A 17364-nucleotide genomic window follows, 5' to 3' on the forward strand; every position below is an offset into this window, starting at 1 on the left:
TAGCAACATTGTTAGGACAGGTCCATGTGTTTTCATCACACGGGAAAAGAGCCAGCACATTTGTTTCGTTGAATATTGCTCTGTCAATTTTTATATTTTCTTTCTCTGTCATTGAATCTGTTGATGCAAAAGTAAAAAAAATAAAGCACATTTTGACGTATGTGGAAAAAGAACGTCTGTCATACACGTAGAATTTGTCACATAAAATAAATTAATCTTTTTCTTGTTTTAAATTATTTTCAGTGGATATGGGAACCGTGGAAAGTCTCGAGATTACTTGTTGGTTGCGACAAAATTGAAGAAACGAGTGATGACGTTGAACGAGGACAATGTAACCATAAAAGTGCATACAGTGTATAGAAACAAACTTTGTCGTCTCATTGTTTGATTATATCGTTATCTCCGCCTACAGAGCGCGTTGATATGTCACATTTCGGGGATTATATGGACGGTGTACCCGTTAAAATATCAGAAAAATATAAACGGCCGCCCAGAATAGATTTGCCCTACAGTGTCAGTGAATGCCCCTTACGCGCTCAGAGTGTCGTCGACAGCGCTGAATACTCAACCACTTTTGAGAATAATGTGCTTGCTAAGATCAAAGAGCTGCGTAGCGCGAAGGAGACGAAGAAAAATGAGAGGAGACACCGCCTACAGTTGCTTGAGGAAGCTAAGCAAAAGAAGTTGGATGATATAGCAGCTGCTGAGGCTGAGGAGAAACTGAAACAGCTGAGCGTGTCGGAGGTGTCGTACCCGAGCACTGATGAAATCAGCGCATTGTCTCCTGATGAGAAAGCTGACAAAAACTGTGATAATGCACCTACTCTAGACAATAGTCCTGAGACATGTGACGTTGCGATTGCTACAGATGTTATCTACCCATCTTGCAGCAACACTGAGCCACCACAAAACATCCTTCAACCCATACCTGTCCAAGCTACCTATAATCAAAATAATCTACTTGATGATCCAGATCCATTACAAGAACTGAAAATGACCAATAAGATAGCTAAAATTCCTCAATATGGTAATGTAGAAACATTAACATTTAAAGATTTTGAGAATGACACGTCCAGTCCGTTTGACAATGTAGAACTGAAGACAATAAATGACATGGAGTTATTAGCACAGGTGCTACAAAGCCAGAGGGAGTCACTTACAAGTTGCCACCCCCAGCAGCAGTATACGGACCCAATGTATAACTTGCCCAACTGTGCATCACAGGCACAGATGGAAGGTATGACATATGTGCCTGCAACGTATATGGAGCAGCCCATACAAGGCCCTGGGGTGGTATACTCCCCTCAGCATTACCCAATAACAAATGGCTATTATGTACCCCCAGAAAATGTCTGTGATAACCCTATGCAAATGGAAAATGTCAATGTGTACATGCCAAATTACCAATATTATGTTCCTGCTAACCCTTACAATGTTGTTGATCCAAATTATTATACAAATCAAATGCCAGCACAAGATATGAACCAAGCTTCTAATGGTTACATTCCTGAGCCGTACTACTTCCATTATCCTCATCTACAGATGCAATATCCGCCTGCACCTCCAGCTCCAACACCCTCTGCAGTACAGAATCAAAATCCTCAAAATACGGAAAGTAATCATAATTCAGTATCAAATTCTCCAAATACCATGAAGTCAAGATCGAGAAGTGTACCAGACATAGTAAGAGAATTGAATGAAGAGTTGGCTTCAGCTAAGCAGAGAGCGACAGAGAGGTCTTATAATGCAAGCCCTGCACCTAAACCTGCTGTTCCTCAGCCAAGTTCTAGCAAAGATAAGCCGGCAGATAAGAAGAGTAGACGAAAACCTGAGAATTTGCCAAATCCATATGATAAGTTAGGTGCAAAGTTGCAGGACATGTGTCAGAAGATACACAACATGGGTTTTCCGTTAGACAGGGTTGCTAGAGTATGTACTCTTGTAGGAGATAATGATAAAAAGGTAAAAATTAATTTTATTCTATAAAATGTATGTTTTCACAATCATTTTAACATTATAAAGGAAAGCAATTATTTTACATCAGCACATTCATAATTATGAATCGTTGACATATAATTAATAGGAGAAATTAATCATTTAATTATTATAAGTTCAAGTGCCACATTGCTTGCCCTTCACATCACTTAAATTATTTATTGCAATTACCTAAGTACCTGTATCTAATAGCAAATTAGAATTAAAAATAATTATTTTTATTTAATCTCTTTATTTTATGGATAAGCTGTTGGATGTCTATAAAATAAAGAAATGAATAATAATAACTCGTCAGAAGAAAACAAAAAGGATTTAATCAATGAAACATTACAATAACTTACATATAAATCCATTGTTTATACAATAGTATGTATCTATGTACCTATATACCTACTTATAAAGCGATGTCCGTGGCCTCACTCGGCAGGGCCCGCAGTACACCAGGGTCGTGACTCACGCCGCGACTTATGCTGAGCTAGGTCCTTTTATTCTGGCCGCCACCGCAGATGATAGGGCGTTTATATTTAAAAAAATATATATATGTTATGTTAAAACTCTTTATTCTTTATGTTTCAGATAATAGAAGGTCTGCTGATCTTAGGCGAGTTGATGGATCTGGGTTTCTCTGAAGGCAGGGTGTCCGCGGCACTGGCCAAGCACGAGTTCAACCGGGACAAGGCTCTAGACGAGCTTGTCTCCTAGTACAGTAGCAAGTTAGGCATAGGCAGGTAACAGATTACACAAGTACTGAGTGGTAGTTATAATTTTAGACTTGTGATAGTTGTGATACAGACACTTTAAGGATTAACTTTAATTTGGTCACTGTAAGACATGAGATTATGTAATATCACAGAAACAATTCAAAATCTCATCCTTCTAAACTACCGGCCCCTGCGGCACGGGTACGATATCAACGCAAATGCGACATATACCTCGTGCTTCGACCACTTCGTGTTTATCTACGCAATTGTGTATATTCGGTCTGGTGACTAATAAAGTTATTTCTACTCATGCCTTTTACATTGGTTGACATAGACTGGAAGTATGTCTCATACGTTTTTGTGGCGTATATTATCTGTGAAAGTTAATCTGTAAGGTTGTTTTGGGATCAAGTCGTGATACTCGTGATAAACAGCACAGCCACATTTTACCAAATGTTATAAAATAACATGAAATTATTATACTATGGGCTTTGCCATATACAAAAACTACTACGTCATAAAAATGTGTTCAAATACGGAACTTTAATGTGACGTATTGTTAATTCGAATTTGGAATGAAAATAAAAAAAAGTTAACGATTTTTTAGGATCCTTTCATGATTAGCGAATATGCTAACCTAATATGCGAATATGCTATCGTGATCTTTTACTTATAATTTTCTACAAACATACATACATACATAAACTCACGCCCGTAATCCCAAATGAGGTGGGCAGAGCCACAAGTAATAAAAAATAATAAAGCCAAGTATAATTTTCTACATATTATTAAATGATGTTTCACGTCTTGCTTGTCCCAAAACGATAAAGTAATGGAACTCTTAGCCATATCAAATAAAAGGATGGCAATGGCATCACATACCTCTTTCTGCAGGTGTTAAAAACCTACCTAAATTAAAGAAAAGAGGAGTTAGATAATAATAAAGAGATTATTTTAGATGCCATTGTTATCAATGCAGAATAATCTAGGTAGAAGCTTGCCAGAATTACGCTCTTTGGAGAAGTATTTTATCATGTAGAAATTGTTTTTTATATGTACAGATGCCAAAAGTGAAGAGAAACGTGAAATGAAATGAATCCGAGTGATATTCGTAAATGACGATGAAGGGTAAATATTATGTAAATAATAGTGGCTTCGTAGTTTTCTATATTAAAAGTGATAAAATGAGATGAAACTTAAAAGATGCGCATTTCAAATTTGTTTTTGTTGTTTTTTTGTTAAATTAAACGTTCTTATAACGTATACGATATATTTTTGCGTTTATGTGATTGCTTTAGTATAATAATGAGTTTGATAAGTTACAAGGTACTTGCATTTAAAATGTTAGTATATCATTAAATAAAACATTTTTGATCTGGATTTACAAATTGAATATCTAATACAATAAGTAAATGCTGCAAGATTGTGAAGTTTCCGACTTCTATTTTTAATACTTGACATTGCCAAGTTTAGAAAGAATGTCCCCAAGAATGCTCGGGAACGGAGAGAATGCCTTTCCATATCCATACTGAGGTTTTTTCAAGTTTTATTTCAATTAAAAAGTTTAATAACTTTGTGCACATTATTATTACGGTTTATTAAACTCTTAATCCACTTATGTTTATATTGTAAATAGGACACTTGTGCAATTTTTGTAATGATTAATTATCGTCCATTAATGTCTATTCATAGTCTCGTTTCGGCCCGAAGGCATTAAAAGTTTATAGTTGTATAATTTCTATAACAGGAAAAGTACTTACGTAAATTACTTTTCTTCATATTATGATAGAACAAAGGATACCTAAGAAGTTTAAAAACAGTGTCAGAGAGAAGGAAAATACTACAATAAACAATTCTTTGTTAGTAATAATGATACTCGAAAGAAATCTTAAATTCTTCTAAAACGTAAGTTTCCATTTTTTCAATTTGTAAGGTTTTTTTATCAAACAAAATTTTACTTGCGAAAAATTTAAAAACTGGTCACATTTTTGGCGGGGTTTCATTGTCATATCCATTACCATTGATTAAAATACAGTTATTTAGTAGGTAACTATTAGAGATACGGTTGATGTCATGGATAGGCCAACACTATCGGTAGTTTTTGCTGCATTTCGCGCCACGCTATGTGAATAGATTTTTTTACAAGTTCGGGTCTAAAAATGAATTCATTCATTTTGATAATTACCTGTGTCAAAAAAACAATTTTACGCTCCGTGGCTTGCTTTTTTTTTGTTAAATTCTCAAATTAGGTGGTTGTTCAATTTTCTTTCGACATTTTTAAATAGTGATGGGGGGAAAGAAGGTTTAAATAATATGTATGTTCTTTATTAATTAAGACCGAATCCGAGTTATTGGATACTTCTCTAATGAGAAAGGGAATAAATATAATTATCTTTACTGAAGGATCATACATTTAGGGTGTTAACAATCAAGCCAAAAAGGAGCGAATTTTTTTATCTTTTGGACACTTGTTTAAATGAATGAATGGGTCTTGTGGAATGATGGGGATTAACCTCAAGTTTTCCTCTCTCGGTTGAGTGTTCCATGTACGATTTTGCTATATAAGTTCAAACATAAATACTTGTGACGTAACTTACTAAGGGCTGATTTTTTCAATAAACAGATAAATTATTTGTCAATGGAATAACAAAATATTGTTTGAAAAAAAAAAAAACAAATTAGGAAGACCAGTCTACGAATAGACGTTATCTGACTATTGAGAAATCTGCCCTAAATGGTAAATTAGACAAAGATGAGGCATCGAATTCATTTTTCCGTTTATATTTTTATTTAGTAACGTGCATAAAATTATAATTTCCTTCTGTCTGTCCATGTTTTTTAATCGTAAAACGTGTTACAGAGCCTGCGTATCTAGTGTTATATTATAATTATTTTAATTTATGATTATAATAATAAAACCACAATTCCATCGACTCGCAAATAGTATCTACACTCTTATGTAAAAATGCCTTTTAAATATCGTGTTATTTTTATATGTAATAAATAAATAAATACTCCAGAGTTGTAAAGAGAGAGTTCCAACCTACGTATGTTGCGACAGATTTTATTTATTCTAGTTTTATAGCGAAGTAAACGGTTCTACACATTATCTGATCTTCAAATGCCTAAGTAGATCCTTATTAAGTAAGTTCTTGCAAACATAGAACTTTAAAAATAAACTTTTATTACCGATATAAATAAATTACGTTACGTAATTGGTAAAGAAGATAAAACGGCTATTTACAACTACTCTTAAAAGTAACGAATGTTGCTGATTGCAAAGCCTAGCATAATATTAACTTGATGGGCCAAATTCAATCATATAAACGAATTTCATAGCTATACTCCTTTTAATGTTGCATGAATACCTAGAATGACAACAGGACAAATAATAATACATCGCCTAGTGCAAAAGGGACGAGAGATATGTCTCTTTGGCACCAACGGCGAAGAGCTTAGTAAGTGCGAAAAAGACGTGAGATAAGTTACTCTAATCAATCATGCTACGTTGACAGGGTAATATGAACTTGTCAAAGATCTGTCTTCTTTACTTTTATCGGCGTTCTTCTCGCTGGTTGAAGAAGTTTACTTACACATTTGACTTCACCATTATAGACGGCGATACGGCTTAACACCTTTCCCGTTCTAACACAAAACTCGGTGAGATGTGGATACTTAGTTAATCATGCGATGAATGTACCTCTGACTGCCCCAATAGGGTATTTGATTGGGTCAAAGATAAATTATAAAATGCTAATCTAGAAATAAAAGCCAGTCTAAGATGTTCAATATCAATATCATTTTACTTTTCGACTTATTTTCGAATGTTATTTATAAATTAAGTAATAATGAGTACGTCGTTTGACTGCTTTTATTGATGACGTCACAGAGCAGTATTTTCATACAAACTCCAAAGAAAACTTTCTTTTTGACGTTTCGTAAAAAGTGTCTCATTTGACTAGGTTGTCAAGTAGCCTATTGGCAGTATGAAGTTTAAATAAATTGAAGTTGAGGTGGTGTGTAGAGCTTCTAAAGTAAATTGTAAGTGAAAGCTTGGCCGTAGTGTGCGTGGAATTTTATACGACACAGCTTCACACCATGAAAATAATGTATAAATAAAAATGTTATTTTCAATCACTTGTATTATTTTCGAGTCTGTAAAGCTCCGAATACCCGCATAAAGGTTAAAAATCGAAACACCTTTAAAGTCCATTTATGGTTCATAAGGATTGTCAGAAAAATATTAATCTAGCTTTAAGTTTAAAGTTTTTAATTCTTAATACTGACGATCCAAATTCAAATTGTTTGTTTTGCTCTGTGGTTTTGCTGAACAAAAATTCGGAAGTGTTACGATTTTTTTATGACAAGTGTACAGTTTGCTCAAGTAAGGAGCTAAACATAGTAATATAATGCTGCTTGCATGTGCAAATAAGAAATGAGGGAGTTTTTGAGGCTACGTTCCTCAAAAACAATACAGCTATAAGTACCTACATATTTTTCTTCGTTTTTATGGATAACAGACATCTTTCAGACACCCACTCCTCGCGGGCTTTTGCAGTCTCTGTAGCTTGCTTGCTTCCTTGACATGCCGAGAGTTTTTAATTCCCGGTCAACCGAGGGTCGCTAGGTCTCTTTGGGCCACCCCTTTTGCGTTTTCCACGCGCATCAGGTCAGAGTTCCACAGGTCTTCTAAGTACCAATCCTTCGCCATGCGACGCGTCGCGCCTCGACGCGCTCTCCTCGATAACATCTGCAAATCCGATATTCAGGTATACCTACTTTTAAAAATATAACAGCTTGAATAACTACGTAGGTATCATGTTGTAAAGCAACTGTGAATCGAGTGTAAGCATGTGTTGTGCATACGGCGTTAGTTCCCGTATGTCAGCTCGGCACATGTGGTCGTAACTCGTTGATAAACCCGCATTCACACTGACTAAGTATAACTGGTGCTACTACTGCTGCCAGCACTTACACCAAATTAAATTAATTGGTGCTTGTGCCACTTTTAGTGAAGAAAGTGAAGATCTTTTGAACTGTTTTATCTTTTAAGTCGAGCAAGTCGGTGTATTTGGGTCTAACGGGATCTTTTATGTAGTCTCCGTTAATGCTTACGTCAGTAATTCGATCTTCGTTTGTGCTACTATTTGTTAGATTAAAAAAAAAAAAATAGATGTTCGTTCTGCATGATATTTGGCCTATCCATTATTGCTACCAATCTTTGAAAAGTTCTCTCTTCCATCAATAACGACCATTAATTATATTCTGAAAGTTTCACGACACATTGGCGCTTTTGCAACGTAATGTCGTGGAATGTAAGTAAATAATTAGGGCTTAGTTTAGATTAAGGGAATGTGGAATACCTCCCATCTTACATTTTATGCTCAGTCATGAAACTCACTCACGTAAATTACTTGCCTACCTGCCGAAGAACTACCTAATCCTACCTAAGTATTTGCGTCCGCTACTGCACAAAGCCACAATTGTCGCGTCATTGTGAATGAACCCTTTTATTAATGAATATTCGTGAGAAAATTCATTCCACTTGCAGTGTTTTCATGTGCTCTATTTTGCAGTGTAAGTGGGTCAATGTTAATGACTGCCTAAATTGAGTTCGTTCCGATGTTTTACCTGTTCGTACACCTACTTATTCTGTTCCTTTCGCGAGCAGTCTTAAATAATGTGAAGACCTGGGGGGGTTAAAATCGGCCATTTTAATTCATCTAAGAAAGCAACATTGCGCACTTACTTTTATATGCGCAAATGTCAAATTGCAATATTGCTTTCTTAGATGAATTGCTTCGATGTGGCCATTTTACCCCCCTGGTCAGGCTCTTTAGTCAATTTCGGGAAAGTCAATTAGGTATGTTAAAGTAGGTCAACAATGTTTTAATTCCTGTCTGGGTGAATTTTGAGACCTTTTTAATTATGAATTGTTGACCAGACTCATCGGAAGTTAGTTTCCTAGGTATTTACGTCTGAATGACGTTACCGTGCAAAGTCACTGTCCGTCCGTTTGCAAAGATCAAGGCCACGACGTCTATAAATAAGTAGGTACTTCTATATACCAGTAAAATTGACCTGAGTTCTTCCCTGTAGACAGCAGCTCTGCTCGCCGCGCCGGTAACCTCGGCGTAATCAGGTAAAGCGGGTTTCCGAACGACGACGCGTAGTTCCCGGAGCCAGAAGCGGGTCGTAAAGAGTTTCCGCAAACCGCTGACCTGTCTGCCAGACAATGGTCACACCATTGTCTATTGTCATCACAGTCCAGACACGCCGCGATGAATGGGACAAGTTCATTCGAGCCGGCCTACATTACCGGTCGACGAAGACGGAGATAGCGCTCGTGCGCTGGCGCGACAGAGACACAGCTCACAGTCTGCGTGGACACTCCGAATATTATACCGCTGCTTGAGTTTTGTTTTGAGGCGGTCCAGTTGCGCGGCGGGCGGCGCACGAGTACAACATTCCCACGCGCGCGCTCTAGCATGAACGACTCGCATTTCGTTACGCGCCGCGCCTCGCCGCGCTCGCCTCGATAACATCTGCAAATCCGATATTTAGGCCGATAGCGCGATATCTCGCCTGTCCGCGAACCTCCCGACCATGTGATCGCTCCGATGGGAGCGCAAATCGAACAAAAAAGCAGCCCGCTAATGCCTACCCCTGTCGGGAACAAAAAAGGGATAAAAAGGCTATTCCTGGAATGCGCACATGTGGACGCCGGATAACTGTGGGTGCAGCATCTGAGGCAGTTCACGATGCCGCGGAGGAGCAAGTGGATGCACCTGGCGGCGGGCGTCGTCGTCGGTGTCACCTTCGGCATCTTCCTCAAGCTCTGCTTAAGGACGTCATCGAGGACCACCATAGAAGCGTGTCCCGATGCGGCCGGACTGTACGTCGCTCCTGACCCTCTTGCACTAATCGGGATGAGTCCGGACGAAACAGTGTCTAATTCAAACAGAACATTACTATTTGTGGGTGTTATGACTGCAGAACAATATTTACAGACTAGAGCGAAGGCTGTGTTTGAAACGTGGGGGCAGGACCTGCCGGGTCGGATAGCGTTTTTCAGTTCGGAAGTGTCGCGAGCACCGGGCTTGCCCCTGGTCCCATTGAAGAATGTGGACGACAGTTATCCTCCTCAGAAGAAGTCGTTCCTAATGCTGTTGTATATGTACGAAAACTACGGAGATAAGTTTGAGTGGTTCATGCGTGCTGACGATGACGTTTACGTGCGCGGTGACAAGTTGGGGGAGTTCCTTAGGTCAGTGGATAGTAGGAAGCCTCAGTTTATTGGTCAAGCGGGGAGGGGTACGAGTGACGAAAGGGATGCTTTGGCGTTGGACTATAATGAGAACTTTTGTATGGGTGGTCCGGGAGTGCTGCTGTCCCGGGAGACGTTGAGGCGGGTGGCTCCTCACGTGAAGTACTGTTTGAAGCACCTGTACACAACCCATGAAGACGTGGAACTAGGCCGCTGCGTCGCCAAGTTTGCTGGCGTCTCCTGCACGTGGAGCTATGACGTGAGTGCAAGTTTTTTTTTGTTAAAGTGCGTCATGTGGTCGCTGGCGTCTAGACGGTGCGATGGCGACAATTTGTCAATTTAATTACCTACTGTGCCGCTATCGTTAACACCTATTGATAACGTTCAGGAGTTTATCTACTGTCAAATAGGTAGGTATTAATGTTTAATTCGACGTTTGGAAATCTTATCTTTGGCATTGCCAGAACAGGACCTAAATACCTATCTACCTTTCGAAGCGTCATCGTTCAATGATCAATATTTATGAGTGCAATTTTCCGGAAGGATTGACCTTATGGATTGGTAGCCATTCATACTGATCGGCGAAGCGTGACCTATCCAGTGTCACGACGTGTAGAGCATTCACTGTATAATGGCATTAGGACAAGATCATACACCATATAATAGGGACCAAATTTAAATGTCGCTTGCTCGTGGCGTAATAACGGGTTCGGTTTACGGTGAGCAAACATTATTCAAACGAGAGAGAATGCGTTAATTTTAGATCATGTTTACTTTAAAACTTTGCATAGACATGTCAAAACTTATTTTCCCTCTTTCGCGTCTGTGGCTTGATGTAAGTAGCTATCAGGATTTTTCCTAGCCTGGACTGTCCGACTGCTAGGCTGCTTGGTAAAGGCTTCGTTTTCGAGCTTCAATGTCTGGCTGTCCTGAGCGATGTCTCTATTGCTTCCTGTGTCAGACGCTAACTTTGAGTCTAATTTACCTATGTAGGTATCACCTATGCCTTTTTTACAAGCTATCACATACATAGGTACGTGCATTGCATACCTCTCACTCACGCCCGTAATCTGGAGGGGCGACAGCCACAGGTAATCAAAGACAACTTGCAGCCACTGTTGAACCGAAGTACTCTAAAGGTATGATGAACCTTATGATGACACCCAACTCAGCCTATCGCCCATATACAATTGTCCAAGATCACCCTCTGTCGGATTTTACGACATGCCTGGAAAGAAGCTGAACGTGTTCTATCTTTTTTTTTCTCCTCCCAGTCCAGCTGTGTCTGTGTAGCTGTAATTGCAGTACCTACCTACCTGTTTTGAATTTAGTATTTAACATTCGTGACTATGAAATGAGGTAGATACTCTGTATTCAGGTATTCCCAGACTTCAGATCGATTCGCCTACACGTTAATGCAAATTTTGGCAGACCAACATTGAACGTTTACAGAAACTTTTGTTTATAAAACTGGTTTATAATAACATCGGTGGAGTGGGTGCATTCTTACTTGCTACAACATACACCGAAAATTGTTTCGAGTTACAGTAATAGTGTATAAAAAGCAATGTTCTTATGTAAACAGCTGGGAGTGCGTATGAGGTAACGAGATTTACGCTGATACTAGCTGATTCACTGCGTGAGATGTGCCGAGCTTAGGTAGGTACTTATATTATATTATGATCTTTTGCATTTAACATACAAGCTACATACCTAGCAGGTTACATATCTGTGTATAATTACGATTAATTCTTTCAAACATGAACCTCTCAGACGACGCACTGAGCTGAGGTTCGCGCCCAACTGGGCTCTCTCAAGCCTGTTGTATTAAATCGTATACCGGGTCAGAGCCCTAAAAGCTAACCATTTGTCCGGCCAAGTAGTTAATGCCATTTGAGGCAAACGTACAATAAGTCACGTCAAAAAATAAAAACTTTTTATTTACTTCTTCTTAACCGAACTTTGCTGCTGCATTTACTAAGCTGAGCTTTATTAAAAACCTCTTAAAAATGTTAAGTCCAGTAATTTAACACATTCATTGCCTCTGAGTGTTGTTAAACCGTTTTTAATTGGCCCGCTCTTGTTTCCACGGTTTCTCAATTTGTTTCTGCCGACCATTGCGGAGGTAAGTGCAGTTAAGTAATGCCAGGCATTGGGTTACCCCATTTAAGTGGCCCCTGTCATGGCAACAGTTATCTCTAGATGAGATCGGGCCTTCAATTTGTACTAGAAAATTATAAAATTATCATTTACGTTATACCGTTAAAGAATAACACTATAGAACGGACACTCTCCCCGCACAAATTCGTATCAGTGCCGAGCTGGATTCTGCACCAGAGGTCAACTTTCCCAAAAAAAAAAAATGGAATCTTTCCAAAAAAAAATTGCTTTGTACGATATGTCGATCCCGACGGTAGGTCGCTATTGATCAATTTATAATTCATATCAACCCTAATCAGGAGCTACGATCAATCAATGAAGTATCAGGTAGCGAAGCGAAGCATTTTATAGTGTTACCTGCCTCCATATTGAAGATTTATAGTTTTTTTTCCGCTAAGACGTAACGTTTACTCTAAGACCAATACAAATACAACGACAGTTGTACGAAGATAAATGTCAAGGATAGGACCTGTTTGTGTCAGTTTCCGGTAGTACGCAGCAGGGTCGCGAGTTCAACTCTTGTGCGCAGGCGCTGATGACAAAAAACGGAAGATTCAGTGTGAACCAGCTAGTCTTACTGCAATAAAAACCAATTTGTCCTAAAAACTAAATATCCTAGTCTACTAAATAACATTATATTTAGATAAAAATAATTTTAAGATTTATTGTGCCATTAAAGAAGCTACTTAGAAAAAAAATTAATAAAAAGGTTGGTCTGAAAAGATTCCAAATCTTCTAGCCGAATAAGAAGGCTGTACAGGTTAAAATTTTCTGTAGATGTTGAAAATCATCAGAGTAAAGTTTCCAAATTCAAATATTCTTTTTAACGTCACGATTTTTTGGCGGTAACGTGGTTACTTGGTTCGGTCACTTGTACGGTCACACTTTGATACCATGTCACATTAACTTTTTAGACAAAGTAAACCGTAAGTCTCATTAAATGTCAAATATGATAGTGCGACAGGGTTCTAAAGTGGGTACATGATATTGCTCATGCATGACTGTACCTATCTAACATTATTGGTTTCAGCAAAATCGCTTGGAAACAGTATTCAAGGTGCTTTATAGGGGCTTAATTCAATAAATTAGAGTACTTACTTAAGTAATAATAAAAGAAATGCTAAAAGCTAACTGGCAGGAACTTTAATGCAAAATGGTAACTTTGCATCAAAGGTCATCGCTGTTCGTTAAACTTATCGATAAATACAAAAATACATTAAATATTGGCTAACTTACCTACTTCCCTAACTATTTATTTATCTTGATAGACTGCCAGTGTCAGTCGCAGTCGTAAGTACTATGAAATTAGTTAAGAGATACTTTAGTAGGTAGGTACCTAAATAATAATACTTATTACGTAAGAATAAGGTATCTCACTCAATTTAAAACCACCGTCCAATATCAAGGTCACTGAACCTGTTTTGTTCTATTTATAAAATTACTAGCTTTCCGCCCGTGACATTCGCCCTCGTGTTCGCTTATCGCGCGCGACATGTGCTTTTCCACCCCCATTTCATCTCCTTAAGGGATGATTTCGGAGATAAAAACTATCCTACGTTCTTTACTGGATTTTAAACTATGGCCATACCGAATTTCATTTATATCGGTTCTGCAGTTTATGTGAAGATGTAACAGACAGACAGAGTTTATTTTGAATTTATAATATTATTATGGATAGTGTTCATGTTTAAAACATTTTGCTGAATGTGGCAGAAAGATCCGATAAAATTGGGATCGAATTATTGTGCCTACGCGCCGATGTGGAGCCGGCCACGGACCGGTTTGGTATCAGAGAGCAGTTTTTGCGAACACGTGATGTACTTAGTAAGATGCACGCGGTATTTACTGGCAAAGACTAGAAATTTCAATCGCACAGATGCGACGTTGTATCTTTATGAGGCGGATTATACTCGGCATTTTAATCACTAATGCGTCACAATTTGCGATAAAACTATTAATCTAGATTTAGAATTAAGTCCAATGTACAGCTTCATACAACACAATTAAGTTTGAAATACATAAACAGTAACTGTTTTTTTTACAACGTGACCGAATGCGCAAAGAGTAAAAAAAATGAATCAAATAAGTTGGTCTAAAAAGTTTTCAAAACTTCTAGTCGAATAAGAAGGCTGTATAGGTTAGTTTTCTGTAGATGTTGAAAATTAGCAGAGTAAAGTTTCCAAATTCAAATATTTGTTTTAACGGATTTAAGGGTCACGATATAGTCTTGAGACTTGCATCCTCTCGCAAAAAATCGTTTCTTAAAACGACTTTGTCCTCGTATTGAATTACTGCGGACGGCCACATCTGTGTCCAATTATTATGATTTATTGTGACGCAGGAGACAGACCGCAATTGTTTAGTGGAAAGTATCCGTAAATCAACGACAAATACGGCCTTCTGAGGAGCTGTATAGATAGCAACATTATGCTGACGTCTAAGAGTAGATACTTTAAAAAGATACCAACCTACTGAGAACATCCGTCTCGAACCAAACTAAAGTAAGAACCCGGTATTATGTGTTTTAAGCTAAAGTAAATTTTAAAAAAATATTTAAACGATACTTTTTAGAGTTGTGTCCTAGCTGATTCTCGTTACTCTTAAAAATATTGTGATAAACTATATTCTGGTATACAAAGCTTTGCAAGGCATTACTAAATTGTATAGGTTTTTAGAATTAAGGTTTTATACTTACTTAAATAAAAATATGTATTTTATAATTATTATATCACTGATATGAATTCCTTCGGAAGGCATATTCAACCGTTGGTCCCAGTTACTACTTACTGATGTAAGTACGTAGTCGTTACATGCGCCATGTCAGGGGCCTTTGGCGGCTCAATAGTAACCCTTACACCAGGGTTGATGAGGTTGGTAATCCACCTCACATCCCACGACTGATATGAAACTGTCTAAAAATCTCTGGAGCTTGACCATATTAGGTAGATAGGTATCTGATTATCATTAAGCACGCATAAACTTGAACTATATATTTCCAAAACGCATTCCGCCTAGTAATTTTTATACAGGGTGTTAGTGACATCGTAACGAAAACTTTGAGGGGTGATTGAGGCCATGATTCTGAGACGATATCAAGTGGAATTTTCCTTCGCAAAAGTATGGAACTGAAAATAATTTAAAAAAAACACAAAAATTTTGACATCGTAACGAATACTGAGGGGGATGATTCAGCTGATTATTCTGAGTTAATGTCAAGTGGAATTTTCCATCGCAAAAATATAGAATTGAAAATAATTTTAAAAAACTAAAAAAAAATCATGAATTTTGCGACGAAAAATTCCACCTGATATTAACTCAGAATCATGGTCTGAATCATCCCCCTGAGCATTCGTTACGATGTCACTAACACCCTGTATACTTACATAATCTTATAATATGTATGTATATATTTTATTTAAATCACAAGTTAAGCTCGTCAGGATCATCTGTTCGCTTGTAGGTATAATTTAAGTAAGTAGTAACATGTGTCATGTCTAGAATAGTTCATAAGTTGATCTATGTCGGTTCGGCGTCAGAATAGGGGCTAGATAAGATAATCTTGGCGAATCTTGCAGGCGCCTACGTTACCGACCTTTATGCAAGGCAAGACTTGGTAATATTTACTAATATTTGCAACAGTTAAATAGATAGGTATATCTGGATTGTTTTCGACTTACTTCTTCTTTTTCTATGGTATGGGTTATGAGTTACGAGGTAGATTACCAACTCCATCAACCCGGGTGTCAGAGCTACTATTGAGCCGCCAAAGGCCCCTGACATGACTCATGTAACGACTACTTACTTACATCAGTAAGTAGTCGTTACATACTTACATCAGTAAGTAGTCGTTACATGAGTCATGTCAGGGGCCTTTGGCGGCTCAATAGTTGGTCCCGGTTACTTACTGATGATGGGCTACTATTGAGCCGCCAAAGTCCCCTGACATGACTCATGTAACGACTACTTACATCAGTAAGTAGTCGTTACATACTTACATCAGTAAGTAGTCGTTACATGAGTCATGTCAGGGGCCTTTGGCGGCTCAATAGTAGCCCATCATCAGTAAGTAACCGGGACCAACAGTTTAACGTGCCTTCCGAAGCACGGATCATCTTATTTTCGGACAATCAGGTGATCAGCCTGTATTGTCCTAACCAAACTAGGGATCTATGACTATATAGACTGCTCCACTGTGGGTTAACGGAATATTGTATAGTGAGTTTTTATTATTCGTTATCAAATGCGTTAAAATATTATCGAAGAGTGATATACTTACTTATTTAGTACAATCAATTAATGTTTCAGCGTAATCAAGAGGAAATGTTTCATATTTAATTAATTAACAATGTACCTACAACGTAATCTACCTATTTTTACGATAATGTGTGATATATTAGGATTTTAAATTGCATTTATAAAATGAATACGGGATGTTAGTGAAATCGTAACGGAAACTTTGAGGGATGAATGAGCCATGATTCTAAGTTGATTTCAAGTGGAATTTTCCGTCGCAAAAGTATAAGTAGATTTGAAAAAAAAAACTAAAAAGAAATATTAATTTTGCGACGAAACATTCCACTTGATATTAATTCAGAATCATGGCTTGAATCATCCCCATTAGTATTCGTTACGATGTCACTAACACCCTGTATTTATTCTAAGCAAATAAATTATTTTAAATAAACAATTTAAATAATTTAAATTAAAATAAATAATTTATTAAATGAAGACCTAGAATTCAATAGGTCACTAATCCAAATATGAACTTAGACCTTAAAAATATGAACTTACGCCTGATTCGTAGATAGTGTTAGAATTCACTTCGGATTGGTACCTCCGTTCCGTTACACCCTAATTTATGTTATGTACTTGTTTATGATTTTTTTTATGCATTTTTTACTGCCTAGATTATTCATAATCTGCATTGCTCCAAGAATAGAGTAGCATAATTAGTGCTTGTAAATAATCTGTATGATATAAAGGAAATGGGCGATCATGATTCACTTAGACCGGACGGCGACCCAACCGCGCTCTGTGGATGATGGATTAGACACGCCAGACGAATAATTATGTTAAGTATCTTTACATATATTAACTGTATACATTAAAGATAATTTAAAAAATAATTCACTTTCAGCAGTTACTATGCTCTGGGCAAATGTGGAAAAACAGACTGCGTTCAGCAGCTTATCAGCCCGAACTTGTCATAAAACCGATTAGTGACAGGTTTCCCTGTCACCA

General features: G+C 37.6%; 2 protein-coding genes across 2 annotated transcripts in view; both read left to right on the plus strand.

Moving 5' to 3' along the window:
* Positions 1 to 173: 173 nt before the first annotated feature.
* Positions 174 to 6830, plus strand: LOC126370676 (uncharacterized). Its single transcript, XM_050015673.1, has 2 exons — positions 174 to 1962; positions 2572 to 6830. Exons 1-2 carry the CDS (start codon positions 424 to 426, stop codon positions 2695 to 2697), a joined length of 1665 nt encoding a protein of 554 aa, XP_049871630.1. The 5' UTR covers positions 174 to 423; the 3' UTR covers positions 2698 to 6830.
* A 2303-nt stretch (positions 6831 to 9133) lies between these two features.
* The window catches only part of LOC126370663 (chondroitin sulfate synthase 1), a 60180-nt gene continuing 51949 nt past the window's right edge, over positions 9134 to 17364 (plus strand). The window contains exon 1 of the mRNA XM_050015638.1: positions 9134 to 10222. Within this exon, the coding sequence (XP_049871595.1) occupies positions 9458 to 10222 (765 nt within the window). The 5' untranslated portion in view covers positions 9134 to 9457. The remainder of the gene's footprint in view (positions 10223 to 17364) is intronic.

Source organism: Pectinophora gossypiella, chromosome 11 (genome assembly GCF_024362695.1).
Source record: "Pectinophora gossypiella chromosome 11, ilPecGoss1.1, whole genome shotgun sequence".
In the NCBI taxonomy this organism is placed as follows: Eukaryota; Metazoa; Arthropoda; class Insecta; order Lepidoptera; family Gelechiidae; genus Pectinophora; species Pectinophora gossypiella.

Coding starts and splice junctions, on each gene's coding strand:
- LOC126370676 (XM_050015673.1), top strand. CDS start 424: ATGTCACATTTCGGGGATTATATGGACGGTGTACCCGTTAAAATATCA. Junction 1,963..2,571: donor TAGGAGATAATGATAAAAAG/GTAAAAATTAAT, acceptor TTTATGTTTCAG/ATAATAGAAGGTCTGCTGAT.